General features: G+C 41.7%; 1 protein-coding gene across 5 annotated transcripts in view; it reads right to left on the bottom strand.

Annotated features, from left to right (window-relative positions):
* Positions 1–23,430, bottom strand: part of atp8a1 (ATPase phospholipid transporting 8A1) — a 114,124-nt gene extending 90,694 nt beyond the window's left edge. For 3 of the 5 annotated variants that reach the window (XM_083980857.1, XM_083980859.1, XM_083980858.1), the window contains exons 1-3: positions 23,039–23,430; positions 20,192–20,272; positions 4,031–4,148 (exon numbers count right to left, since the gene is read on the bottom strand). In XM_083980857.1, coding sequence (XP_083836983.1) covers positions 4,031–4,148; positions 20,192–20,272; positions 23,039–23,087 — 248 coding nt within the window. In that variant the 5' untranslated portion in view covers positions 23,088–23,430. Of the gene's footprint in view, positions 1–4,030; positions 4,149–8,135; positions 8,168–20,191; positions 20,273–23,038 lie in introns of those variants that run through there. The other 2 variants (XM_083980860.1, XM_083980861.1) reach the window with 2 other exon arrangements.
* Positions 23,431–24,310: the final 880 nt, after the last annotated feature.

Raw genomic sequence — 24,310 nt, 5'->3', positions numbered from 1 at the left:
AGAAAGCCAGAAACCTGTGAGGGATTTTTGTCTGCTTATAAGATTAGATTCACCATCCACACAGACCTTGCTCCTGTTAGTGTCTCCACAGGTCACTTTGAGACAGCAACCAATCCTCTTGAACAAATTAGATCTTTAGAGCAGCCTGAAGCCGGTGCCTTTGAGACCTGAGGCGAATGTTTGGACACATTCAGGTAAACTACAAGGACAAAGAAAACTCTCATCTACAAGCTGTGCATTTCACCTCAGATACTGCAGTAAGACTTCAAACTTCTGAAATCATTTAAGACACAACGTGGAAGCATCTTAGTCAGATTCAGTAGTAGTCTGAAACAAATGCTGCTTGAAAAGCCATTAACATGCAAGCTGCTATCAGCTCAGGGTGAGCTGCCACGTTTATCTGTAAAAACTATGCTGCAAGCATTCCAGCATTGATTTCCTTAAGCCTTCATCACTGCACATTCATACATTATCAAAACTGTATCAGCTTGCATGTTAGTCAAAACAAAGACCATTCAATCTGGATTTGATTTCTATAAGGTATTTTTGCTAACACACGCCAACACAGCAAGTATTCACTAACTATTGCCATGCCCAAGTGATAATATTCAGATTAAGCCACAGAAACGTTACCAGCCTTATTTTCTGTGTCCACATTAACAACATGAGCTTCGGCTGCATGGGACTGTTGTGATATTTTGCTTTATTTTTCAGCGGGAGCAGATCACCCACTGAATTAATGACTGCCTCTGGTAAGGTCACAAGGTCACAGTTTTTTCTTCTTCTCATAAATAGGTGGAGGTGCTCTTTCACATGCAGTCAAGGCCATAGTACTTCAACTCCTCTGACGCAATACCATTCAACTATCAACCATCTGGTACTGTTAATAATGCCATGTTGGTCTGTTAATAATTAATAACTCATATAACGATATAGATCACCTTTGAGCCAGCTAACTATACATGGTTAAATATATAATGAAAAACAAGCACACACTCTTTCATGTAATTTCAGGAAACAAACTGCAGTAAGGAAGATCTTCTGTAATTTCATTAGCTGCCTGAATCTGTCGTCATGTCAGTGTAAGGAGCTGATTTAACAAATGGCATAGCCATAAGCACACTAGTATTCACAGGCTTCCCCTCATCCACTCTTCCTGCTCAGTTTATAGCTGTATCTGCATGAGCACATACACATCTCAAGCTGCTCATGCAGTAGGAATGCTAACAGTAATACTCCTTGACAGGGGATGGCCTGACCCAAAAATCCTGACCTTTAATGCTAAAAGCACTGAACTCCTCCGAGAGGAACAACAGGATAAAGAGGCCAGGCTGGAGGATCTGGACTAACGCACCGCTGGTGATACAAATCTTGCAGGTACTTATCAAATATCATATGGCTAAGGGTGCTGTCATGGTTATACCTGTGGAGCAGCCTTATACTGCAGAACAGCAGCGGCTGCTCTGCTCACATCAAAACCACTGCACTGCACACAGTTTCACTACAGGGCATGTCCTCAAAAGCAGCAGTATAGACAACATGTTTAGCTTTAAACCACCATTACAAAGTAAAGGTTGATTGAAAATGTAATGGCTATAGAACAATGACATCATCAGTGTTTGGACTGGTTGCCCATAAGCTTTGTTTGCACGGTGTAATTCTGTCTACCACTGCATAGAAACTCTCCTGAGAAAATGAAGGCTCAATTTATGACACAAAGAGAGGGCAACCAAAGAAGAAAGAGGATAGTGCTCTTGTTTGTCTGGAAGCTATTGGTGGGTTTAACTGCAGGCAGCAGAGCAACTGTCCATCAGTCACATATTTACTTAGTGTTTTGTAGTCAGACCAGAGAAGGGCAGAGTTCAAAAGTACCTTACATCTTTTCTCTTCAAGACCTTAATCGTTGTCTCTGCAACATATGTCAAAAAAAGCACTTAAAATAGATTCACTTACTTTGAGAAAATCCTCCCCGGGCTGACATTTACTGTAAGTTGCAGCTTCGCAGTCAAAGCACGCTTTAATTCAACTGTTTTGCTTTTGACTCTGAAGGTTAATGTGGGGTTAAAGGCAAAAGTGGCGAGCTACGCTGCAGGTCACCATGAAAAGCACTGATACCCTCTGGGTTGCCATTACCAAGTCAAAAAATAGCAGCAGTTCACACCAGCAGCAAAATGCTTGAGAGAATACAACTTTGAGTGTGAATTTTTAAAGGAGTTGCGATAAAATTTTAATCTAAAGTGGCATGGGAAAAGCATCTTGTGCCCTACATAGTTACACTGGAAATGTTGGTCGGTAAGCGATAGAGGTCAGGCCTGTGTGACTGGAAGGAAGCGGAGCGTGTGTGGATCAGCTGCACATTAAAACTCTGTGGTATATGTTGTCCTTGTATTTTACATATTCAGTCAGCTGCTTCCATTACTTTCATCTCCACCACATATTCATACATAATCTTATTGACCCTGATGCGGTGCATTTCAACTTGATCATCAGGGGATGTGACACGCACAAGCCCACCACTAGACTGACCACCACAGACCTACAACCTTTACTTCTTAAGGGTCTTGCATTACCAGTGCTGTGAGGTTTACTACAGCTTTACTACAGAGGCTACAAATCAAATACAGACCATGTCGACTTGTGAGAATAAGTTGAGATATATAAGAATTAGGCCTGCACGATATCAGCAAAATCCGATGTGCGATGACACTGTTCAATATCGCGATGACAATATGATAAATAAGCAAACATTCAGGTGTGCATATTGACCGCACAGTTCCTGTGTCTCTCAATACGCTGGAGAACATACACCAGGCCTGTAGTGGCGCTGTAACACTGCCACACAAATACAACAAAAACAGAGAAGAGTGGAAAGCTTCCCCGCTGTAAACAAACCCCAAACATTATAAATCGATTAAACACGAGTCGTTTCGGTACAAATATGGCAACTGATGCCACGTAGATGGGTTTCAGGTGCCGTATACGAGGGAGGGACCAGACGGAAATCCACCATTGTTGCTAGTGGTGTAGCTTAGGTTACAGGTATGAGGTGCACCTGTAAATAAAACTTACTCATTGCATTTCAGGCAACCTTTGCAATGTGTTTATTGTGCATGTTGACATTGCAATCTAGATTTTATATACAGTATATTTCTTTCTATATCCAAAAAATGTTCCACTGCAGAAACAGAAAAGCCTCTTCCAACTCATCACCTGTGGCCCATCTCCTTACATTTCTCTGTTGTACTGCACAAAGTTCACATGGGTCTGAATGCCTTCAGTAGAAATACCACCCAGGCAGTGGTAATGTCAGTCCCACAAAGGGATAGTACTTCCCTTTTGCAGGCTTCCTGCCAACACAAGAGCTCGCACCACTACTGCCAAGCACACTGTGCCATCCAGTGCATCATGATCTGTATTCAAGTATCTGATAATAACTTAATGCAAGTAGCTTTCAATAAACAACACCTTGATTATGATCGCACTATGCAGCTCTTACTCTCACAATTTTTTATTCAATTCAATTTTTAATTCATAGAGAACACATTTCATTCAATCATTCATTCGTTTCATTAAAGAGGAACTATGCAGGATTTGTAGCTGCTACATTTTTACCTTAAACAGCTTTGGAGTAATTGTGATTGTTTAGTAAATGGTTTAACTTGTTACGAGGGAGAATTGAGGCTCTCTGCCTTTCGTGTCTGTGTCACTCACTGCATCTCTTGGCTGAAAACCAACTTTGCAAGATCAGCGCCACTGCCCCGGTGTCCAAGCTCTCATCTCTGCACACCGCGACACAAACGCACCCCGTAACCTGTAATCTCTTGTTTATGACAGATAAGACTGCACAAATATACACGTTGTAATATCGTCTATGATATATAACGTTATCCACCGCTCTACTGATTGATTTCTCGCTGGCTTCAACAGCAAATGCACATGGCCGGGAGGAGGGTTAGCAAAACAGGAGAAAAGCGACCGGACTTAACATAGTTCCTCTTTAATTCCCATAAACACAATAACATCTCCTTACCTGACTCGATTGTTGCAAAACTTGGTGAACTGCGGCTGGTTGAGGTATATCATTCGGGCATCTTCTTGGTCAGCTAAGGATGTCTTCTCTGACGTTGTGTCTTCGGTTTTTTCATATCCTGCAGAGAGAGGGAGAAAATGTGTTTTATAAAGAGCAGAATCTGCCTTCAGCACGAACAAAAGTTGAAAACAACTGCTTTATTTTACTGCACGTTTGAAGGAACTGCACAACAATGCATAAGTAAAAGTGTTAACAGCAGGTTGCACAGCACACCAAGGAGACACTTGTAATTGTATAAACTTGCCACAGCTCAGGAGCCACAATCTGATGACAGTATAATGCTCAAAGTGTTTTCTTAATGGAGTGAGAAAATGATATGCTACTGACAATACATCTACTACTGCCTCCACGCTAAAACCCCGGTTTGGAGAAAAACCCTGTTATATAATAATGCAGGGAATCACCTGCTTTATGCAAACAGAGTGACTCATACAAAATGTCACACAGATTTATCTGTGGAGGAAAACAACACGGTGACATTCCTCAAGTTGTCTCTAGATATGCACCACTGTGAATGGAAAAAGATTACTCTAACCAACACTTGACATTCACATTTCACCAAACTGCCCCCAAGAACTTTCCCTAACCCTTTACTGCTGGAAATGCGTCACGTTGAAAGCTGGGAATTTCCTGTCAGGAGCGACATCCTGCTGGAAACAGTAGATACTAGGATCAACTGCAGTTGTGTGGGGTCAATAAAATTAAGAGGTACTGTACATTGAGATCTAGATCGAGCTCGAAATGAGAGACCACCTCACTAGGTTGCCATTATTAAACATCTAAAAACTAACTCTAAAATTAATTAAATGCATAAAAGAATACACAACTCATTCATTCTTTAATTTATCATTCTGCTTTTCTCTGATGACTAAATGAAAAAATGTTTAATTGGCAGAGGCCATCACTCAGTGCTTCAGTGCCTCGCCTTCAGTGCCTCTGGAAAAGCGAGGCACAGCTCTGCTCCCACCAAGTTCAGTAAAAGTGGGATGGAGCTGTGTTGGCTCAATCAACAAATCGGATCAGATTTGTACGTGGGTTGCATCATGCATGTAACACATTTTTCCCCATCTTCTTAAACGACCACGCACAAACGTCTTTCTTTACTGACTGGCAAGAGGCATCTCTCTGCCTCTCACTTTGCCTCTTCATGCAAAAAGCCCACAACATCAGAGGAACGCTTCTGCACCTCCCTTCTTACTCCAGTTAACACGCATGCTGTCGGGGCTGGAGACAGGTGCTGCATCATGTGAAATGTCTCGGGATGTCTCACTGTAGCTTGAAGCTGCTTACTGCAGTGCAGGATCGCACCGGAGAACCTCTCTTTTAAAGAGCGACTCACAAAGATGTACCAGCCGCTGTCAGGCAGTTTACAGTTCACAGTAAAATCACAGTATCCTTCCACAGTAACCATAAGTGGTCCTCATTTAATGATCACTGAAAAAATACACCGATCTACTGTAGTAAAGCAGGGGTGGGAATCACCAGAGCCCCTGCAATACGATATTGTCACAATACTTGTCTGTCGATACGTTATTATTGCGATATTAAAAATATTGCAATATGCTGCGATATATTGAGATGTATTAACTTTTTTTCAACTGCATATAATGTCTCCAAATGAAAACTTTGTCATCTGTTTTTTCTAATAAGATTGACTGACAAATTGATACTTGGCGTCTATATATCGATACAAAATTGGCATGAAAAATATCACAATGCCATGCTGTATAATTTTTTTCCCGAAACCTGATATAGGATAGCACAAAATACTGTTCTAATGTTCACAAACACAAAATATTTCACCAATATACAGCAACATACAACTGGCTCCTTCAGTATTATCTGTGTAACATTCATATTACTCAAATATCACTGTTTTAATAACCATAATGTTATTTTTACCAATTTGATGTTACTGACATGTAAAGAAGAACTGAAATAATTACTCAAACTAACAGAAAATGAGAAGACAAGTGAATAACTGTTGAATATTTTTCAAGTGTAAATTGTAAAAAGTTGCAAAATTCCGGGAATTTTCAAAGTTGGAAACTTTCCATGGGAATTAACGGGAATATATGGGAATAAATCATAAATTTACAAAATTGAAGGTTGGCCCTTAACAGGGAACTTAAATATAGTTGGAGAAAATATATTGTAGCATAATCTTGGCTAAAACAACCAGATTTAATGCAAGTGCACTTGAATATCTATGACTATGCTATTCCTCCATCACATGCACACAGCACACTGCTTACTGCAGGGCTATTGAGGCCACGCCCCCTACATGCACTGTGCATTCCTCCATCACATGCACAGATGATTTCTTGAACCCAGAAGGCCACACTGTTGAGCCCAAAGCACAAGAGGGGGGCTCCTTTCATTTTAAGGGGCAACGAGGAGTTTTTGAAAGTGAAGGGTTTTCACACACTACATTTCCCATGAGCCTCCGTGCGCACAGTAAATAGTTGGACCAGCGTAAGATGAAAACAGCGAAAACATTTGCCAAAAATGTTTTCATTGATCAAGAATGAAAGTTGGAGGTTGGAAGACGATCAGATACCGTCGTAGTTCCGACCATAAACCGCCATGACCCACAGGGCAGCATCCGCAAAACCGAAACTAGGAAATGCTGGGTGAGCCGACCACTAAATAATAATAATAACAGTAATGTAGTTCATCCACATTAGTATGAGACTTTTTTATAACCAAATAAAAACTCCTCGTTGTCCCTTTAACATTTTGAATGGGATTTTTTTTTTTTTTTTTTTGGGGGGGGGGGGTATTTTACTCAACATTCATGTTTTTGTTGTTCAGTAAAAGAACTGATTGTTCAAACAAGAATTAAAACTTGATAAAGTCCTTTTAATTGTATTATTTTGCATGGATGTCTGCTTATGACAAAACAAAATACTTACATTACATACAGTACGGTATGTTTGGATATGATACAGCTTGTTTAAATTACCCCCAATTTCTAGTTAATTCCCATAAATTCCCAATAATTCCCATAAATTCCCATAAATTCCCATGGAAAGTTTCCAATTTGGAATATTTCCAAAATTCCCCAGCTTAACTTCCCATGGAAAGTTTCCGGAAAGTTTCCGGAAATTTACTGGAAATGTTCCGCCCCTTTGCAACCCTACTGCAGCACATTATCGGTTCGGTTAGAAGCTTGCTTCTGAAATTATATCATCTGCTACTTCTATTTTTCAATATATAACATCGCAAACACCAAAACAACATTTGAAGGCATTACCTGGTGTTCTGCAAATAAACAAATAGACTAGTCGACCAAACTTCAGTACTATTTTAAGATGAAGTATCTGACACTATCATAAAGAGGCAGATTTAACTGTTTCATCATCTAGTAGTTTGTGAGATGAGAAAAGATAAAAATCAAAGTTCCTGAGTTTCACATTTCCCTGTCCTCGTGTTTTAATTGATATGTCTAGATTAGTGCCTGCTGCACTGCCAAGGGAGCACTACTGTAAAACTCTTAAGTCAACAGTATTTCCTAGACTCTCGGATTGCATGCATGTGATCCCGTGGATGCTGGACGGCACTCTCTAGCACGCAGTAGTAGTGGTGGTGTTAGGGGTTATGAGGTAAGGGCAGGCGTAGCATAGCTTCCACGACTACAGATAGTCCCTGGAGTTTAAAAATGGAAAGAAGGGCCTTTCTAAGTGGGAGGAGGAGGAGGAGGAGGGGGTGGCTGGCTGGCTGGCTGACTGCTTGAAACATCAACAACAACAACAAATCCAAGTGTCATGGGGTACTGTAACCAGAGCTCTTTCCGGATATGCCCCAGTTGCAACCTGTGCCCCATCCCCCTGACTACAGTAGCTTCTTGTCATGTCAAGTCAAACGGAAACAAAAAAGTAAAAGGCTGGCTCAGTCTTTAAAGTCACACTTTCTCTCTCGCTCTTTGTTGTTCAGCTTCTGATGCTCAGCTTACTCTTAGCACTTTCTAACTCATGTTACACAAAGCTTGAATCTTAAGTTACAGCTCTTGTTGTTTTAATGATCCACCACGTGCCGTACATACATACATACAGAATTACTGAGAGCAGCTGCCAGACATTCTTTCCTCCTTCATCCATCGTCTCCTGATAGTTTCTCTCTTTAGCATGTGCTCCGGGGCTAAAATTAAACTGCCCCCCTGTAGTCATTTGGTCACAGGGGAAAACATGGGGTGGCTATCCCAGGCCTGTTATACAAGACGTCGCATCAGCATAGGTGGTTTATTGGATTAGCGTAGAAGCGTGTGTGGATCCAGGCAGCTACAGGAGATTAAAGAGTGATGACTTGTGCTTAAGTAGGGAAACCTACCATGACGCCTTATTATCACATGTAGCCTACCGTTTAGGTAAAAGACCAATATAGTGTCCACAATATGATAGTCCTCCACTGATTCCTTAAGGTAAATAAGGGTTATATGAAAGGCTAGTTAAGGTTAAGGTTAGTTGTTTTGAATACAATGAGATACAACAGGTGAGATCTAAGGAACACAATTTCAGATTTTCAGTCTTCTACACATAATAGGACAAAGAGCGACACAGGATTTTTAAAGAGTGGGCCGATCATGGGATCTAAATTTGTCCTTGGAAAAGTATGACAGGTGCTTCCAGGTCAGGTGATGATTTACTCAAATAAAATCTAAGATGTGAAAAAGGTCAGTTCCACCACAGCATTATATAATGTTTCTGGAGAGCTGGCCCACTGATTCTATAGTACCTTCATGGTAGGAGGTCCTTCCTTAACAACTTAACTTCCTTCCTCTCCATACACAGAAAGCCCAACCTCCTCCTTACTCACAGTCCAAGAGCTCAGGTCCAGAATCAACACATTGCTAAACACTGTGTCATTGTTCAGGCTCTATTTCTCTGTTTCTGGTGTTTAGATAGAGGTATCTTGATCCTTCCCAAATAGCGAACCCAGCGTGTTATATAAAAATGATGCAGTATAAAGCACGACTTAGAAAGAACTGCCCAAACACAGTTCTAGTCGAGGATTAGCTTAGTGAGAGAGAAAACATTCAATTTAATTCATTCATTCATTCATTAGGTAAGAGCTTGTGACAATGACTGAGCCTTCACCTATGTGTTCTTTTTATTCAGCTTTTTTCTCAAGCTCACAAATATTTCCACCATACTCACCAGGTAACACTGGAAAAAAATGAGAAACAGCACCGAGTACAGGTGAAGGAAAGGACACTGTCTTTTAGCCATGCTGCTGCACTGAATATGGACTGTATAAAAAAAGAGGTAACATCAATGTGGATAAAGCTGTAATTACACTTTTTTTGTCATGTATTTGTCTTTATAAGGAACTAAAACATTCTGTTTCACCTCTGGCGTTTTATTATTGTGGAAATTTAGCTACAGCAGCAAACATTCAGAGGGAAATATTGTGCCACAGTTACACACAGGTTATAGAAATACCTGTAATTTTTGCCACAAAGCATTGGTGTCATAAACTACAGGACCGTTTACCCCCTCCATCATCCATGGAGGTCCAGTCCATCACCAGACTTCTCCAAGAATCATAAGAGAAAATCACAAATCTCAATTCGGACTGAGATCTTTTTTGGCTACACTAATACCGTGCCACTAATGCTCAGTTAAATGCCAGCAATAATCAATGATATGCAAAACAGCAATCTCAGCTTCCACACCAAGGGACAAAACAAGCAAGCAGAGTTTAGTCAGAAAACCTAAATCTTTTTTGAAGCTCGGGTAATCAAGGAGTTAGTGTCTGCGATGACAAATGAAAACGGCGGCTTGGCATAGCTGGTGACTGCAGCATAAGGTCTGTGTAAAATATCAGGCCAGAGGAGCAGGCTGAGCAGCTGTGATTGATGTTGTGTCTCTGTGTTGTGAATGAGCCCTCGCAGCGAGAGCCTGTGTGCTGAGCGTAGGCCAGGTGCTGCAATGCACCAGTTGCAGCTGGTACTGCTACTGCTTAACTTAGTCCTTCGGCTCTCCCTCCTTTTGAATGTATGCAAAGTTAAAGTAAATGCTGGGGACAACATGGGATTATGTTGAGCATACAAACACTCTGTATTTCAACGTACAATGTGCTGATATGATTCTGAACAAAGGTGCTGATATGACAGAAATACTAACAATACTTTATCTTTTTCTACATTGCAGAATGGAGCAGTTTGATACTGAGAGGTGCACAAGACGGGAACAGACCAAGAGTGGAACTGTTCATGTATTCATCCCAAACTGTCGGGCACTGAACTGGTTTTAGCCACTTGTACAAAATCATTACAGTCTTCAGCTCTGACACTGTAACATCTAACTGAACACTTGAAATTAAGCATTCAATAGTAGTTTCACTCGGACTGTAGCAGTGTATTCATCTCAGTGCCCAAGTGTGTACAGCAGTGCCTTGGAAGACTGTGTGTACATCTTTTTGTGCAGATAACACAGTTATGTGAGTGCAACCCCCAGAGACAGCAGAAAATGTTGATGATTCATAATATCAATTTCAGACACACCCAAAGAAAAGCTACTACATGCTAGTCAGGTTAAACCAGTTTAGATAAGTGGCATCCAGTGAGATAGGAAACACTAGACCCACCCATGCAATCTCTTCATTTTGGGGTTTCTCTGTGAAAGGTAGCCTATCAACACTGTACAATCCAACCTACATTTAAGAAACAGCCTCTTGCATATTGCACAAGAAAAAAAAAAAAAAAGCAAGACCTGTACTTCAATTTGTCTTAAATCTTAAAAGGTGTTCAGAAATGGCCGTTTGTCCTCCTTCCACGAGTTTCCGCACAAGTTTCCACGAGTAAGGAAAACGAATTTGATTCAGGCGTTATCGCGCAGGCGGGATATTCAATGTTTGGGGCGGGACCAAGCGGGACACAGTGTTTCGAAGGAATTTGATTGGTTGTTGTCCAATTCGGTGTGTGTTTGTGTGTGCAGGTGTGTTTAGCTAACATAGCTAACTGTTAGTTAGTAGGCTAGCTACATTATAGCTTGCTAACTTAAGCTAGCTAGGCTAAGTGATGGACCGCAGGGATCTGGAGGAGGAGAGTGGAGCAGGGACGGAGGATCGTTTGTGTCGGTGGTGGTGGACGAGTCCTCTCCATTGTACCCCTCGTTTTTCTCAGATGTTTGATTGATGGATGACGGATCCTGATATTGGCTGATGAATCGTGAGCAACGTGACACATAATTTGTGCGCCTGTTTGGGCTACATCGTCACTGATAGATGAGTGATTACACTAAAGACCCATAGTGTGATCAAATTCAATTTTCTTTTCTGAACACCTTTAAATCTATTTTCTTTTAAATATAATGTGCAATATACTTTGTGTCTTTTATCTTTCTTTCGTTATTGTGTGTGTGCATCTGTTTGTTTAGGATTGTTTGAGATTTATGTAACAAGCCCCTTGCAGGAGCATGCATAATTTGTCGAAAATAAAGTAAAGTTAATATTTAATAAATTATAATGTATATTTAAATTACAATAAATGTGCATTTACATGTTTGCTTTAGGTTATGTCCTAACTATATAAAAGTAAAATGTAATGCCCTAATTTGTACTCTTATCTATAGCCCAGCAGGTAGTTGGTTCACTAGTTAGTAGCAGGAGTACTTTGCTGTCTACGACTGGTTAGCTAATGTTTGTGCTTTTCAAGTCCTTAAGAGTTAACTGGTTTCTACAGCTGCTATTCTCACACACCTGATCCAATTAAAGGCTGTGAATTGAACACTTTAATTCGATTAGAAAAGCAAGAGTAGAGATCGAGCCAGAGAGCGGTCAGCTGAGCTGGAGGAGCTGCTACAGACAATCTGACAACCTGACAATCCCCCAGTTTCACTTGCCTATGACAGAAAAAAGGGGGAAAAAAACTGGATCATTTCATTGTAAAAATGCAGATCAGCACAACTGAGGTTCAAAACAGAAATGACAATGGAAACAAGGGCTGTGTGTAGTAGCTACATTTAAACATAGCACACACACACACACACACACACACACACACACACAAGGCCGACCCTGACAGGCCGAGGTGGAGGAAGTGCCATCATCAAAAATAGCTTTTTCCAGCCTCCACTACAGAGGCATTTCAGGGATCCCCCATCCATTCACCCCCCCCCACACCAACCACCCCTCCCTATCCCATATCCAGTTCACTTCCTCAGTTTGTGAATGATGTACTCAGCCACTTGCCACAGATGTCTCAGTGGGAACTGCTCTTAATATTCCCCCGGTGGACGCTGTGCATTTTCTCTGCACTAATTTCATTAACTGAAGGCGTGTCACGGCTCAACTACCTCGACATCAATAAAGAGAACAAGAATAGGAAACTGGGTGGATACTCACTGTGAACATAATTCTTAATCTGTGCTACATTAGGCCTCATAATAACAACACCTTTCATCCATTAATGGGCCCACCGTATTACCCACACTAACTGACTGTGTGAGAAAAACAATACAAGAAGAGGCATGGAATGAGAAGAGAGGAAAGAGTATAACAAGGAGCGAAATAAAGCTCATAGGAGTAGAGAGCAGAAGCACACAGCTCTGGAGGGGAAGCCTCTAGGGGTAGGATCAATGCCACAAAGTGTCGTAATGAGTTTGGATGTGGGCCAGATGTCAGGATTATTGCTTGTGTCAGCCAACAGAGGGACGAGTGGAACAATAGTCACAAGGGGGCACGTATTTTGGAGAGGGTGCCCAATGGGAAAAAACTGGGCCCAGCATGGCTTGGCATTGACCATGGCATGCCGGTCTTCCCCCAGCCTGCTTTTTTTTTTTTTTTTTTTATCCCTGGCTCAATATTAAGGGTTTCAGAGTAAAAGCCCTTCTCAATCAGATCAAACAAGATTTTTGCGTGTCTTGGACAGAAGAATTGCTGAAAATCATGTAAAATCAATAAAGTTCACCTGACTTTCAACTCTAACACCCTTCACTTTGAGAGAAATTATAATTACTCTGGTATCTGAAGGGTAAAAAAATATATGTATGTATGTATGTATGTATGTATGTATGTATGTATGTATGTATGTATGTATGTATGTATGTATGTATGTATGTATGTATAGCTCCTCAATTCTCTACATGATATGAAGACAAACACACCCTCTGCAGATTTATGATATCCTGGGTAGTAATGTATTAGCCCAGGTCAGGCAGGAATAGTGGGGGTGGAAAATTATTGCTGCCATGACTGTCAACACGAGCAAGATTAAGCACATCTAATGGCAGCAATGACAGGAACAATGATGATCTGATATTGAAGCACATTACAGTGCTCTTGGCACCCAGGCTTAAATACCAAACGCAAACAACAACGTCCCATATACAGCCAAGCAACACTCTCACAATCTCAAACCTTAAAATGACTTTATTACTCGTCAGTTATAATTATATGTTCGTTTAAATTGATGTTCCTCTTTTAATATTTTTTATGTTATTGTTTTGTATGCTGTCTTTAATTATTTTAAAGTTTAATATAATGATAAAATACATCAAAACATCAAAATATAGTTGAAATGCTGGCTCCCCACCGTCACAGAAACAGCACTAATCCTTGGTTTAAAATGAGAGGATCAACTGGAAATAGTTATTGTGGTGGAGATATTTTTAGCAACATCATCTTATTCTGGCTACTAATGTGACCTCAAATAAAGGCTTTAAAACATAAAATATATCATGTCAGATGCAGGCTGCATTTTACAACTTCTATTGGTCAGCACTTACTGTGTCTATGACTACACAGTGATGATTCAATTGGCTTCATGACTAAGCCTTAGGATCCTTCAGAAAGGCCCATCAGTCTGCCCCTGGGGGTATAAAATCCATCTAGAGGCAAATCAAACTGTAGAAAGGCTTTTTCTTCCAGAAATAGGTCCGGGCAGAGTCATCTCTAACTGTTGAGATACCGAACAAGCACTAATGAGCCTGTGAGAGTTGTAGGCTAGGCAATAAAGTGTAGATGAGGAGGCACATGACCTGGCAAGAGCTAGACTGCTCCACGATTCATTCAATAATACCAGGGGTGGGTGGAGGCAGGCAGCTTGGGGCTACTGACATTGATCAAACAGGAACAAATGAGTGGCAGCCAAACCATAGTCAAAAAGCCTTGTGGAGAAAAAAAACTGCTTCTAAAGGCAACTTGACAGTACCATACAGAAAGGTGAGGTGCAACATTGCAGTCCGGCATCGTCAGTCACATTGTTCACCTTAACGCAAGGCGGTCTACCATAGTTATTAGGGTCAAATTAGTTCCAAATCCCTGGGCCTTGGGATCTCTGTGTCTCACAACACACTGAGCCTAATGTGCCATTTATATCTGCTCATCACCACCAAAGAAAGATCTGTACATGATTCATTTATGCCAGATAAATATTTAAGTAGACAGAGCAGCCACAGCCTATTCATGGGAATCAAAGTCCCAGAGATGAAAGCTCCCCCCCTATCTCCTACCATTTGTGAATGGTGGGGGAAGAGCTGGAGGGGGATATAGATACCGCCTCAATCTAAGCAACAGTAACATCCATAAGTCGCTTATCAGATCACAGTGCTGTAACCAGCACTCACAACAACAACAGGGCCGCTGCAGAATTAATCCCCCCTCCCTTCCTCGGCTTCGTCTGGCTCCCCATAGGCTCAGGCGGGCAACAGTGGGACGGACAGTCCAGGGACAACACAAGCAGCTGGGGCTTTGCTGTGACATCACAGGGCTGGCCTGACTTAGCTCAGCGAGGAGGGCTCTTCAGGGACAGAGACGTTTCCACTGCGCACAATTTTATGAATGGTAAAAAGGAAAGACATATGTTGCGCAACAGGTAACGGATCTTGTGAAGACATTCATAAAAGTGTTTGGCTGTGTTGTGCCTGACTGCACGCTGGTTTCACTTCTGAAATAATACACCAGGGTCTACTATTGGAGCTGAAATCATAAAGAGATCTCCCAAAGCCTCAGTCGTGCTGAAAAAAAAGTTAGTTGATCAATTAGTCAGCTAATTTTTGTTTTTTTACAAACATGAATTTTACCAAATGTCATAGACATCAATCCAGTAGATGCTGAAATATTTCACCAATAGCTGAAAATGTCAACCTGCTGGCGGGGCTTCATGAAAAGCTTAATTGTCGCCAAAGTCTGAGGGATTCATCTGCTGACATCTGTACAAAAGACTTGCTTTCTTTTGGATTACCAACTCAACATCTCTGACTGTTACCAGCTGCTCCCTGTTAGACAGGCTCTTGTCCAGGCTTACAGCAAACAAGTTGGTGTCACTGCTGTTTGGTTTGGAACAACTGGGATGTCGTTTCCTGTCTGACAGGTTTACTCCCCTGAAAGGATGTATAGACTGGGGTACATCAAGCTTTTAACTGGCCGATTGTAGATCAGGACTTCACCACTTCTCTTAGCTCTGATTTTGTTTAACCAGCATGGCTATATTCATCTTAACCATGGAGTTTCAGGTCTGTTTAAAGGGACAACGAGGAGTTTGTATTTGGTTATAAAAAAAGTCTCATATTAATGTGGATGAATCTACGTTACCCACACTTGTTAATGGTTCCATTTTCGATAAATATATCATTTTGTCTTTATCGTTATTTTGTTATTATTTAGTGGTCGGCTTGCCCAGCATTTCCTACGCTGCCGGATCGCCATTTAGTCGGAATTACGACGATCGGAATCTGATCGTCTTCGAACCTCCGACTTTCATTCTTGATTTGAAAACATTTTGGCAAATGTATTCGCTTTCGTCCGTCTTGCGTCGGTCCAAGTATTTCACCATGCGCGCGGAGGCTCATGGGAAATGTAGTGTGAAAACACTTCACATTCCAAAACTCCTCGTTGTCCCTTTAAGATGTGGATGAAGAGAGGCAGGCGATATCCCGTCCAAGCCACTTTAGATTTATTCTGCTGGCTGTCAAACATATCAAATTTTAATGCAGCTCTACTAAATGTTAAGAAAATCAATATAATACTTATAAATAACGACAGATATTTATATCTAAATTAAGGATGCAAAATAACCACACTAATTTCTGTCCTCCAAAACAAATAGCTGTAATATCCAGATGGCTGAGCAATGACAATTAATCCATCGGTGATGCTCACTGACCTGATCTGACGTGGTTGATGTGTTAGTATCATAGACTGTAAGGTTAGTATTAACAGACCAAACCAGCACCTCCATCATCCAGAACTACCAAGTAACACCTGAGCAGCACAGTATCTGCGTATACTTTTACAGTAGCCCTGTAGAGGAAATGATGTGGATGCCGTCCTTGTCTGTTATTGATTCAGGCTTCAGTCTTGAACAACATTAATGTGCTCAGACCATCTATTAATAGCAAGATCAATTACACTACTGCTTATATTGCAGGAGCTCAGGCACCATTGGAAATGATGAGAGCATTGTTGTTTTGTTAGCGCTACCATCCAAAGATTATGACCCTTGTATGTCAAACACTACAGGACAGATAGATACGTTTCACAGGGAATAAAAAAAAAGCACAGAAATGTTGTATTGTTCCTGCCTTGACTGTTCCTTCATGACGTCAGATCTGCATCATCAAAATCAGACCACAAACTAAATCAAATGTTTGAAGGACTCTTCTTGGCGTAACACAGTACAGTAAACACTGGTGGAAGTTTTACATCCTTGTTTTAGACCCAGCCATCTAACTGTGGAGGCAGCACTGCGACCTAGTTGGACATAAAAGTTGAAACAAGAACAGGGTCATCATCATAAAATGCTTGAGATCTTGGGAGGGGGAGGTCAAGTGCAGCAAGAGTTTCATCCTCTCAACCGCTGTTGGTGTTGGTTTCCTGAGGAGTGTCTGCCGACACCTCTCCATCTGACCTTGTCATCCCGCTGCAGGGTTTCCGCTACATGTAATTGATCGTGGCGCACCGCCACGGCAAAATAAAAGCCGCCACACCTTCAGAATGATAATTTTTATTTTTTTTATTTTTTTTTATGTTAAAACAATGTAAAGCAGGTTTTCCACTAGGGGTTGCACAGACTAGTCCCCTGCTCCACAATGACGTTTTGAGCTTGACGTCGACTAGTCGCTGATCATGTAACAGTAGGCTACAGGAGTAGCGGCTTGAAACAACAGCTGAGTGCGCTGAATGAAAAAAATACGAGCGCCGTCAAGCTGGATAGAACGAGCGCGTACCAGACAGGAAGTCGGGCACAGAAAAGGCGAGAGAATCCGGTCAATTTTCAAAATAAAATAAATGATGATTAAGTTTGCTTGTCCGTCTATAAATATTTGTCAGTTGCGTCTGCACACAAGACACACATCCATACATAGCTACAGCGCTAGAGACAGACTGTGTGTGTGTGTGGAAAACCGAGCAGCCTACAGACAGGTCGATGTTTGACCGGCGTGGAGAGAGAGAGAGCAGGAGAAACTGCCGCTTCCGCGGCCAGTGTGTCCGGCTGCCGGCAATTAAAAAAAAAAAAACTCCGCTCATATCGACAGCTTTACGTCGCGCACAACAACAACAGCAACAACCAACCAGGAAAAACAAAAACTGTGAGTGAAACTGTGACTGTGATGGTGACGAGGCCTGTGTGTCGTTTTCCTCCCTAATTGTTTAATGAACAGTAGCTACAGTATTTTCTTTTGCACCTGTATAAGTTACAAAAAACCAAACAGATTTACAGCTTGTTGTTTATAAAGCTGCTCTGTGGACTAATTTCTGTGCGTGAGCTGTCAGTCAGTGAATACAGATTGTTGCAGAGCATTTCCCTCCTCCTGGGATTTTAGTTATGACGGGAAAAATATGAATGATGGAATGATGTCATCAGCGACTAGTCGACGATCCGGTCTCGCGCGCCCCCCCCCCCCCCCCCCCGTCGACCAGACCACCCTCGCCGCCACTCTTTAAAAAAATCCTGGCGGAAACACTGCGCTGTGACACAATGACATTGACTATCTCCTCGCACGTGCAGGCTTGCTGCATTTTCCTGCTGTTCACGCACGTGTGCGTCACATAGAGAACCGCAAACAGGCCAGAAACACGATTTCTGCTCGGCAGCAAAAAAATATATGATTACAGACACAGTTTACAGGCTTCGTTCTCACTGCATAATGCTGCATTTGTGAATTATTTGATGTTTGGCAACAACAGCTGAGAGGGGAGTTACTGTATATTATGGAAGCTGATGGTAAAGTTGAGGAATATACAGGATTTATCAACGTGGAGGCCTATCTGTATTTGCAATTCAGCTTGAGAAAAGTTCTTAAAGGTCCACTCGGTCAAAGTAATTTGTTTCCTTAAAAATGAATCATCAGTTCTTGTCGACAGGAAATCTTCATGAAACTCTCTGCAGCGTTGTCATTCAACAGCTCATGGGTGTTCCTTGTCTTGGGTCAATAAGACGACGTGCATGGGCAAACATTAGATTAGTTTCTGCCTCGGCATCAGAGCTGCTGTAGATCAGTCAATGTGCGGACACATGCACTTGAGCATTTTCACATCTCCTCCCTTCCTCCTCCTCCTCCTCCTCCTCTTCGTCCTCCCGGCTGCCTGCCACATCCACTGTGCTTTGTGGACAGGGGAGAATCATTTAGGTGAGGGGAAATTGAGTGCCTGAAGAAACACATATTAGACTGGCTCCAGGTTAGTGATGGAGGCAGGACATGAAGTGGAAAACAGAGCAGAGGAGATGTCCCATGCCAGCAGTAGAGAGGCCCAAGGGGACTTGATATGACACACCAGCGGCCCCAGACAGGGGATTTAGTGGTGTGTTGGGCTTTTGTGCCACATTATTATCAGCCAGTGATCCGCCAGGCACATGGGCAGCCCTCGATCCCTTCAGAAGGGAGCAGTCTATCCCCCTCCAGTCTCCCTCCCCACGCTGCTACCACTATTCAGATAGACTGAGGCTTAGCTGGTGTTATTGAAATGCTACGGGGGGAACATCCTGCTTCACTTAACACGTGAAAAAAATCATCTTCAGGATGAAAGAGAAAGGTAGAGATATAACACTTCAAGAAGAGGCCGACCACTTTGTGTCTTCAGAACTAGCACGGGTGCATCTCAATAAATTAGAATATAGCCTACATCATATGGATCCATTACACCCAGAATGAAACATTTCAAGTTCAATTTATTTATTTAATTTCTTTATGGCTTACATTTCATGAAGACCTAAAATTCAGTATCTCATCTTTGAATATTACAAAAGACCAATTTAAACAAGCGTTTATAATATAGAAATGTTGGTCTTCTGAAAAAGTATGTCCATCGATATGCACTCAATACTTGGTTGAGGTTATTTGACTTGAACTACTGGGATGGACGTTTCCATGATATTCTAATTTATTGAGATGCACCTGTATGTGAGCAATCAGAGCACCTTCCATCATGTGAATCAGCGGACATGCAAAGACAAGCGTTTGGTCCTCAGATAGATGCATCCTCCCAGGACAGGCTTACCTGTCTATCTTTAACTTTAGTGTCAATTGTGAGAGGGGATTTGGTCTGTCTGCAGATAAGCATGCGAGCTAAGACTGCAAACAGGCTGCTTGTTGCCATCTGTCTGGCCTTAACTTGCGTGGCTCCTGTCGATTAGCTTCCGCATCTAGACAGTGTGGGAGCAGGTATTAAGCGAACCTCCTGCCTATCATGGAAATTTGTATCGGGAGAGATCAGCGTGTAAAGGTGGCTGTCTGTCACTGGAGGAGGATCACACATTAAACATGCTGATAGCTACTGACGTCACCTGTACCCCAAGTGTCCTAGATAAGGTTATTTTGGCAACACATGCAGTCACAGGCTGGCAGTGATGTTGGATGTTTCCACAGCACAAGAGGAGCAGAGTGACAAGGAGCGAAGCAGCACGTGGTGGGCAAAGACCGGGGAGTGTGCAGCATGGAGAGCTGACGGGCAGGCCGCTGATGGATTAGGTGGTAAGCCTGGCAGAGGGCTGCCCTTTCTAGATGGAAGCCAGCCTGATGCAAAGTGGTGATTAAAAACTAAAACTGAAGGTTGGGGAGGGTGTTCAGGCTTTCATCAAAAACAACCAAAAGAAATAATGCAGAACAGATGCGTGATTGAGCAAAATAGAAGCGTAATAATAAACCAGATAATATCAACCTGGACGTGTTGGTGCAGGAGCAGCAGCAGCACCATTGGTCTTCAACCTGGCAGAGTGCACGATGGGATCCAAGCACACTGCTGCTGAAACAGTGGGATGATACTGTGCACTTAGTGCTATCGAGCCAAGTGGAAAACAGCGAAATCATTTGCTCTTTGTAACCTAAAAAGGTAGCGTGTGGTAGTGGGGGGTTTGGGGTGTCAGCATTAGCTGCTGCATAATTCATGTGTTCGCTCTTGTGACTGCAGCAGCTGCGTTGATCAACAGTTTTCTATGGCATCTATATTAACTGTTTAATTATTTAGACTTCTACCGGTAACATAGAGGCTGAATAACAGTGTAATTTCTGTTTTGCTGCATAGGATGAAAAACTGACGGGGTCTTAATGGCAGTTTTAAAACAATCTCTATCAACTATCAGTACAACTACAAGAAGATGATGTGAAATATCCATTGTAAGATTGTAAGAATTAATTTCAGGGTGGCTTTAGTGTCTATTTTCATTATTTAAATCTAGGTAAAACCCCTGAATTCCTGCAGGCAGTTTTTCTTTTCCAAATTCTACATTATCAATTTATAATTACAGACCACACATAAACTATCAGGCCTTGAGCTATAAATCAGAAAGATAATCTGCCCACCGTGTAACTTGTTCTCTCCCATAAAATGCACTTTAGTATTGTAAATTAAAGGAATAATACAAGCAGATAAGCCCAATATAACTTGGGGTTTTTATGACTTCATATGACTGAACAGACACAGATTCCCACTGACTCACTGTATAGTAAATCAATATCAGGATAGTAGATAAGGTTTACTTTACACTTGCTCCCTTCAAGTAGAGAATTACGGCTTAAACGCATTAAAATTTCAATGGTTCATTACATCAGGTGCCAAAATGATATTGGTTTTAAAAATGGTAAAGGATGTCTACTCACCACAGGCTGAGAGTATTACAGGTTGATCTTAGTTTTTTTAAAGTAATTTGCAGCAGCTTGCAGGCTGTTCTGCATGTTCAAAAATACTGAATTTTTAAATCAAGTCGCATGTCTCTTTAAAAATGTATTTCTCTGTGCAGTCCCAGCCAGTAGGATCCAACTGGAACACTTCCTGTATGAGCACACACTAAACAATTAAACTGTCATAGAGTGAAGTTACTGCATTACTTGAGGTCAAATCAGAAGGCACACAGTGTATTTCTGTTTTATTAATAGACCTGATGGATGTAAAATATAATAAATGCAGTTTGAATGCACCTTTACCCTTACATTTTGAGATATGGAAGAGTGTCTAAAATAAAAATGAGAGTTAGTTCATTCTAATTCACTTTATGAGGTGAGGTTGTGTGGTTCAGAAGCCAAAAATATAGGCTACTCAACAGCAATAAGTCAGATTGAGATATTAGCCTGAGCCTACAGTAATTAATCAAATCTGTGCCATCCGAGATCAAACCACGAAAGCCCTGTTGCATTTACTGAGAGGAGAAGCAGAAACTGCAGTGAGTGTCATAAATATTGTGATATGTATCGATCCCTGAAGATGAATTTTTACTCCTATCTAGAGAGGCCAGAGGCCAGGGACAGCAACAAAACAAGAATTTAAAGACTTCACAAAGAAACCCCAGGGTCCATCTAATGTCAGTCGTCATGTGTCTTAGATGCTGTGTGTGTCCAGCCATAGGTGGTCTCCTAGATAAACAAACACACCTTTACACCCAAAGCTACTAATCAGCCTTTGGAACCCTAAAAGTAAACAGATATGTGCATATGACTGCATCTGTATCTTCTTTCCCCAGCAAACACAACTGTGATGCAGTGGAAAGTTACTGGTGCAGTGAAGGAGTGAGGGTCCCTGTCGAATTACAATGGCTGTATTATTAGACCCACACTACTGTGGATGCCATTTGGTGGACACTTGTTATTGTCAGTGTTGGAAATTCATTAGTGCAACTAAGTACTACTGTAGTGCACCTCCCATGTACTTGAATATTTCCTCTTTTAGCACCCAATACTTCTGCTCACCTACAGTTCAGGATAATAGTTTGTACCCCTCTATATTTAGTTGGTTACAGTTAAGTGTGATATAGGAATGCAACAATAATTATTGTAAAATGTATTATCCTGACCTAAGTTATGACAAACTTTACTTAGGTTAATTTTTATAGCATGACTTTTACTTCTAACAGAGCCGTAGAATTACTACTTTTGCTTGAGTGAAATATCCAAATACTACTGATTTCTGTGCTGTCAGACTTGTGGCCACTGTCATTATAGGGATCAAGTTTCAATACACCTGGGCACGTATCCTTCTCCATGGCTTCATTATACCATAGTTGGGGTGGGGGGTGTCCCAGTCTGTCTGGATGGGCACCAGGGTTGCTGCTGGGTCAGGTGCGCCCTGCCCTGCCCCTAACCCTGCACTAGTTTCATTTTCAAGAAGCTCCGTGCAGACTACAGTCAGACATCCATCTGATAAAGCCTTTGTCTAGGAAACCCCTGTTTTTTATCTGCAGATACAGCGATAACACCAGCATTATAACTCTGTACTTTCTGTTTGGGTTAACTTTTATGGAAAGAAGTTGCAGTAAACAAAACTACAGTTATTTTTCTGGATACTCAACTCCCAAGTCCTCCACCCACGGGGTTTCCTTGAACCCGGCTTCAACACCGTTAATCACAGCTTTAGCTGGCGGAGTTACTGTAGACTTCCAGAGAGCTGCGAGTCGGCCGGCCCTCTCTCTCACACAGTGTCAAGAAAATACCCGTAAAAATGGTGAACAAACGTGATTTTCAAACATTTCTCTCACACATAAACAGAAATATCCCTCAAAAAAATTCTTCCACATACCGTCAGCCCGGGTACGAAGATCAGACATCGTTCTCTGGACGGGCGGCATCTCACCACGCAGAGCCGGGCGACGGCACCTGTCAAACGGCCGTTGTTAGTAGTTGTGGTCCCTGTGGCTGCTGCTGCCGCTGCCGCTGCCGCTGCTTCTCAACCGTCAGAGAATGTTTTTTTCAAAATAACGGCTAGAATCAGCGGAGGAGCGTCTCTCCCCGCTGCGTGGTTACTGTTGATAATGAGAGCTGCTGTCTGTGAGATATGAGCCAACATTCATTTCCTGGTGGTGGTGGAGGTGGTGGTGGTGAGAGAACCATGCCCAGGAGCCCTCGGCTTGCTTCACGGTTCCCCCAGCATCCCGGTTCACACGTCGGATTAAGGAGTCAACAGACGCCGTCGGTTTGGGGGGAGTGGACACGGACTTACCATAAACTGAAGTGAGGGGGACGGTGCCGCTTCACATTATGGACCGTACCACGTTTAACCGCAGCGGGAGGGGGGCGAGGAACACAATGACTATCTTTCCACCGCTGCTGGCGAAAATAAGTTTGTGTTAAATGATGAAAAAAAAAAACGAACAAAGCACTGCTTTTAATCGTAATGTTTATTAATGGATAAGACGAGGATACATTTAGAAAAAAATGAACAACAGTTTATTGTTTGGTGTGGACCCTCCCCCCTCTGCAGTAGATGTTGTTCACAGGTTGAATGCACAACTATAGTAGCCTACACTGGGTGGGAGTTGCCTTATCACGATTGAGTCTTGTTTTTGCATAAAATATTATTATTAATGTAGGGTATTACTAGACTACTTACTGCACTGTAAGGAAATGATAACACCACTAATGTTCATGCATTGAACACATTTTTTGCATGAGGGAGAGGTCTCCACACACACTCTGTTTTGCAGTAGAGGACCCTGACATTTCTTTCTGTAGGCTATCAATTCAATATTTACCTCCACAAAATGTTTGAGATATGCTATTTATATCTGTTGTTATTTCAGCTTCATCTGTTTGTTTTTTTATTCATGCTGTTGTTGTTGTTATTATTATTATTGCAGATTCAGACATTTACATATAGCCTACTAAAAACATGTAAACTGCGATGAATAAAAAGACTGCTCTGCAATGTACTAAACACACTTAGCACCATATTTCATAGCCACAGTATGTGCAGCAATATTATTATATACATTATTCTGAATAGTTAGTATTTCTACTTTTGGTACATTAAATTTATCTTGACTGTGTATATGAAATATAAACGAATGCCGTT

The sequence above is a fragment of the Trachurus trachurus genome, assembly GCF_905171665.1.
Source record: "Trachurus trachurus genome assembly, chromosome: 10".
NCBI classification, from domain to species: domain Eukaryota; kingdom Metazoa; phylum Chordata; class Actinopteri; order Carangiformes; family Carangidae; genus Trachurus; species Trachurus trachurus.
Note: the sequence above shows the minus strand (reverse complement) of the source record. Positions and strands in the feature narration are given on the sequence as shown.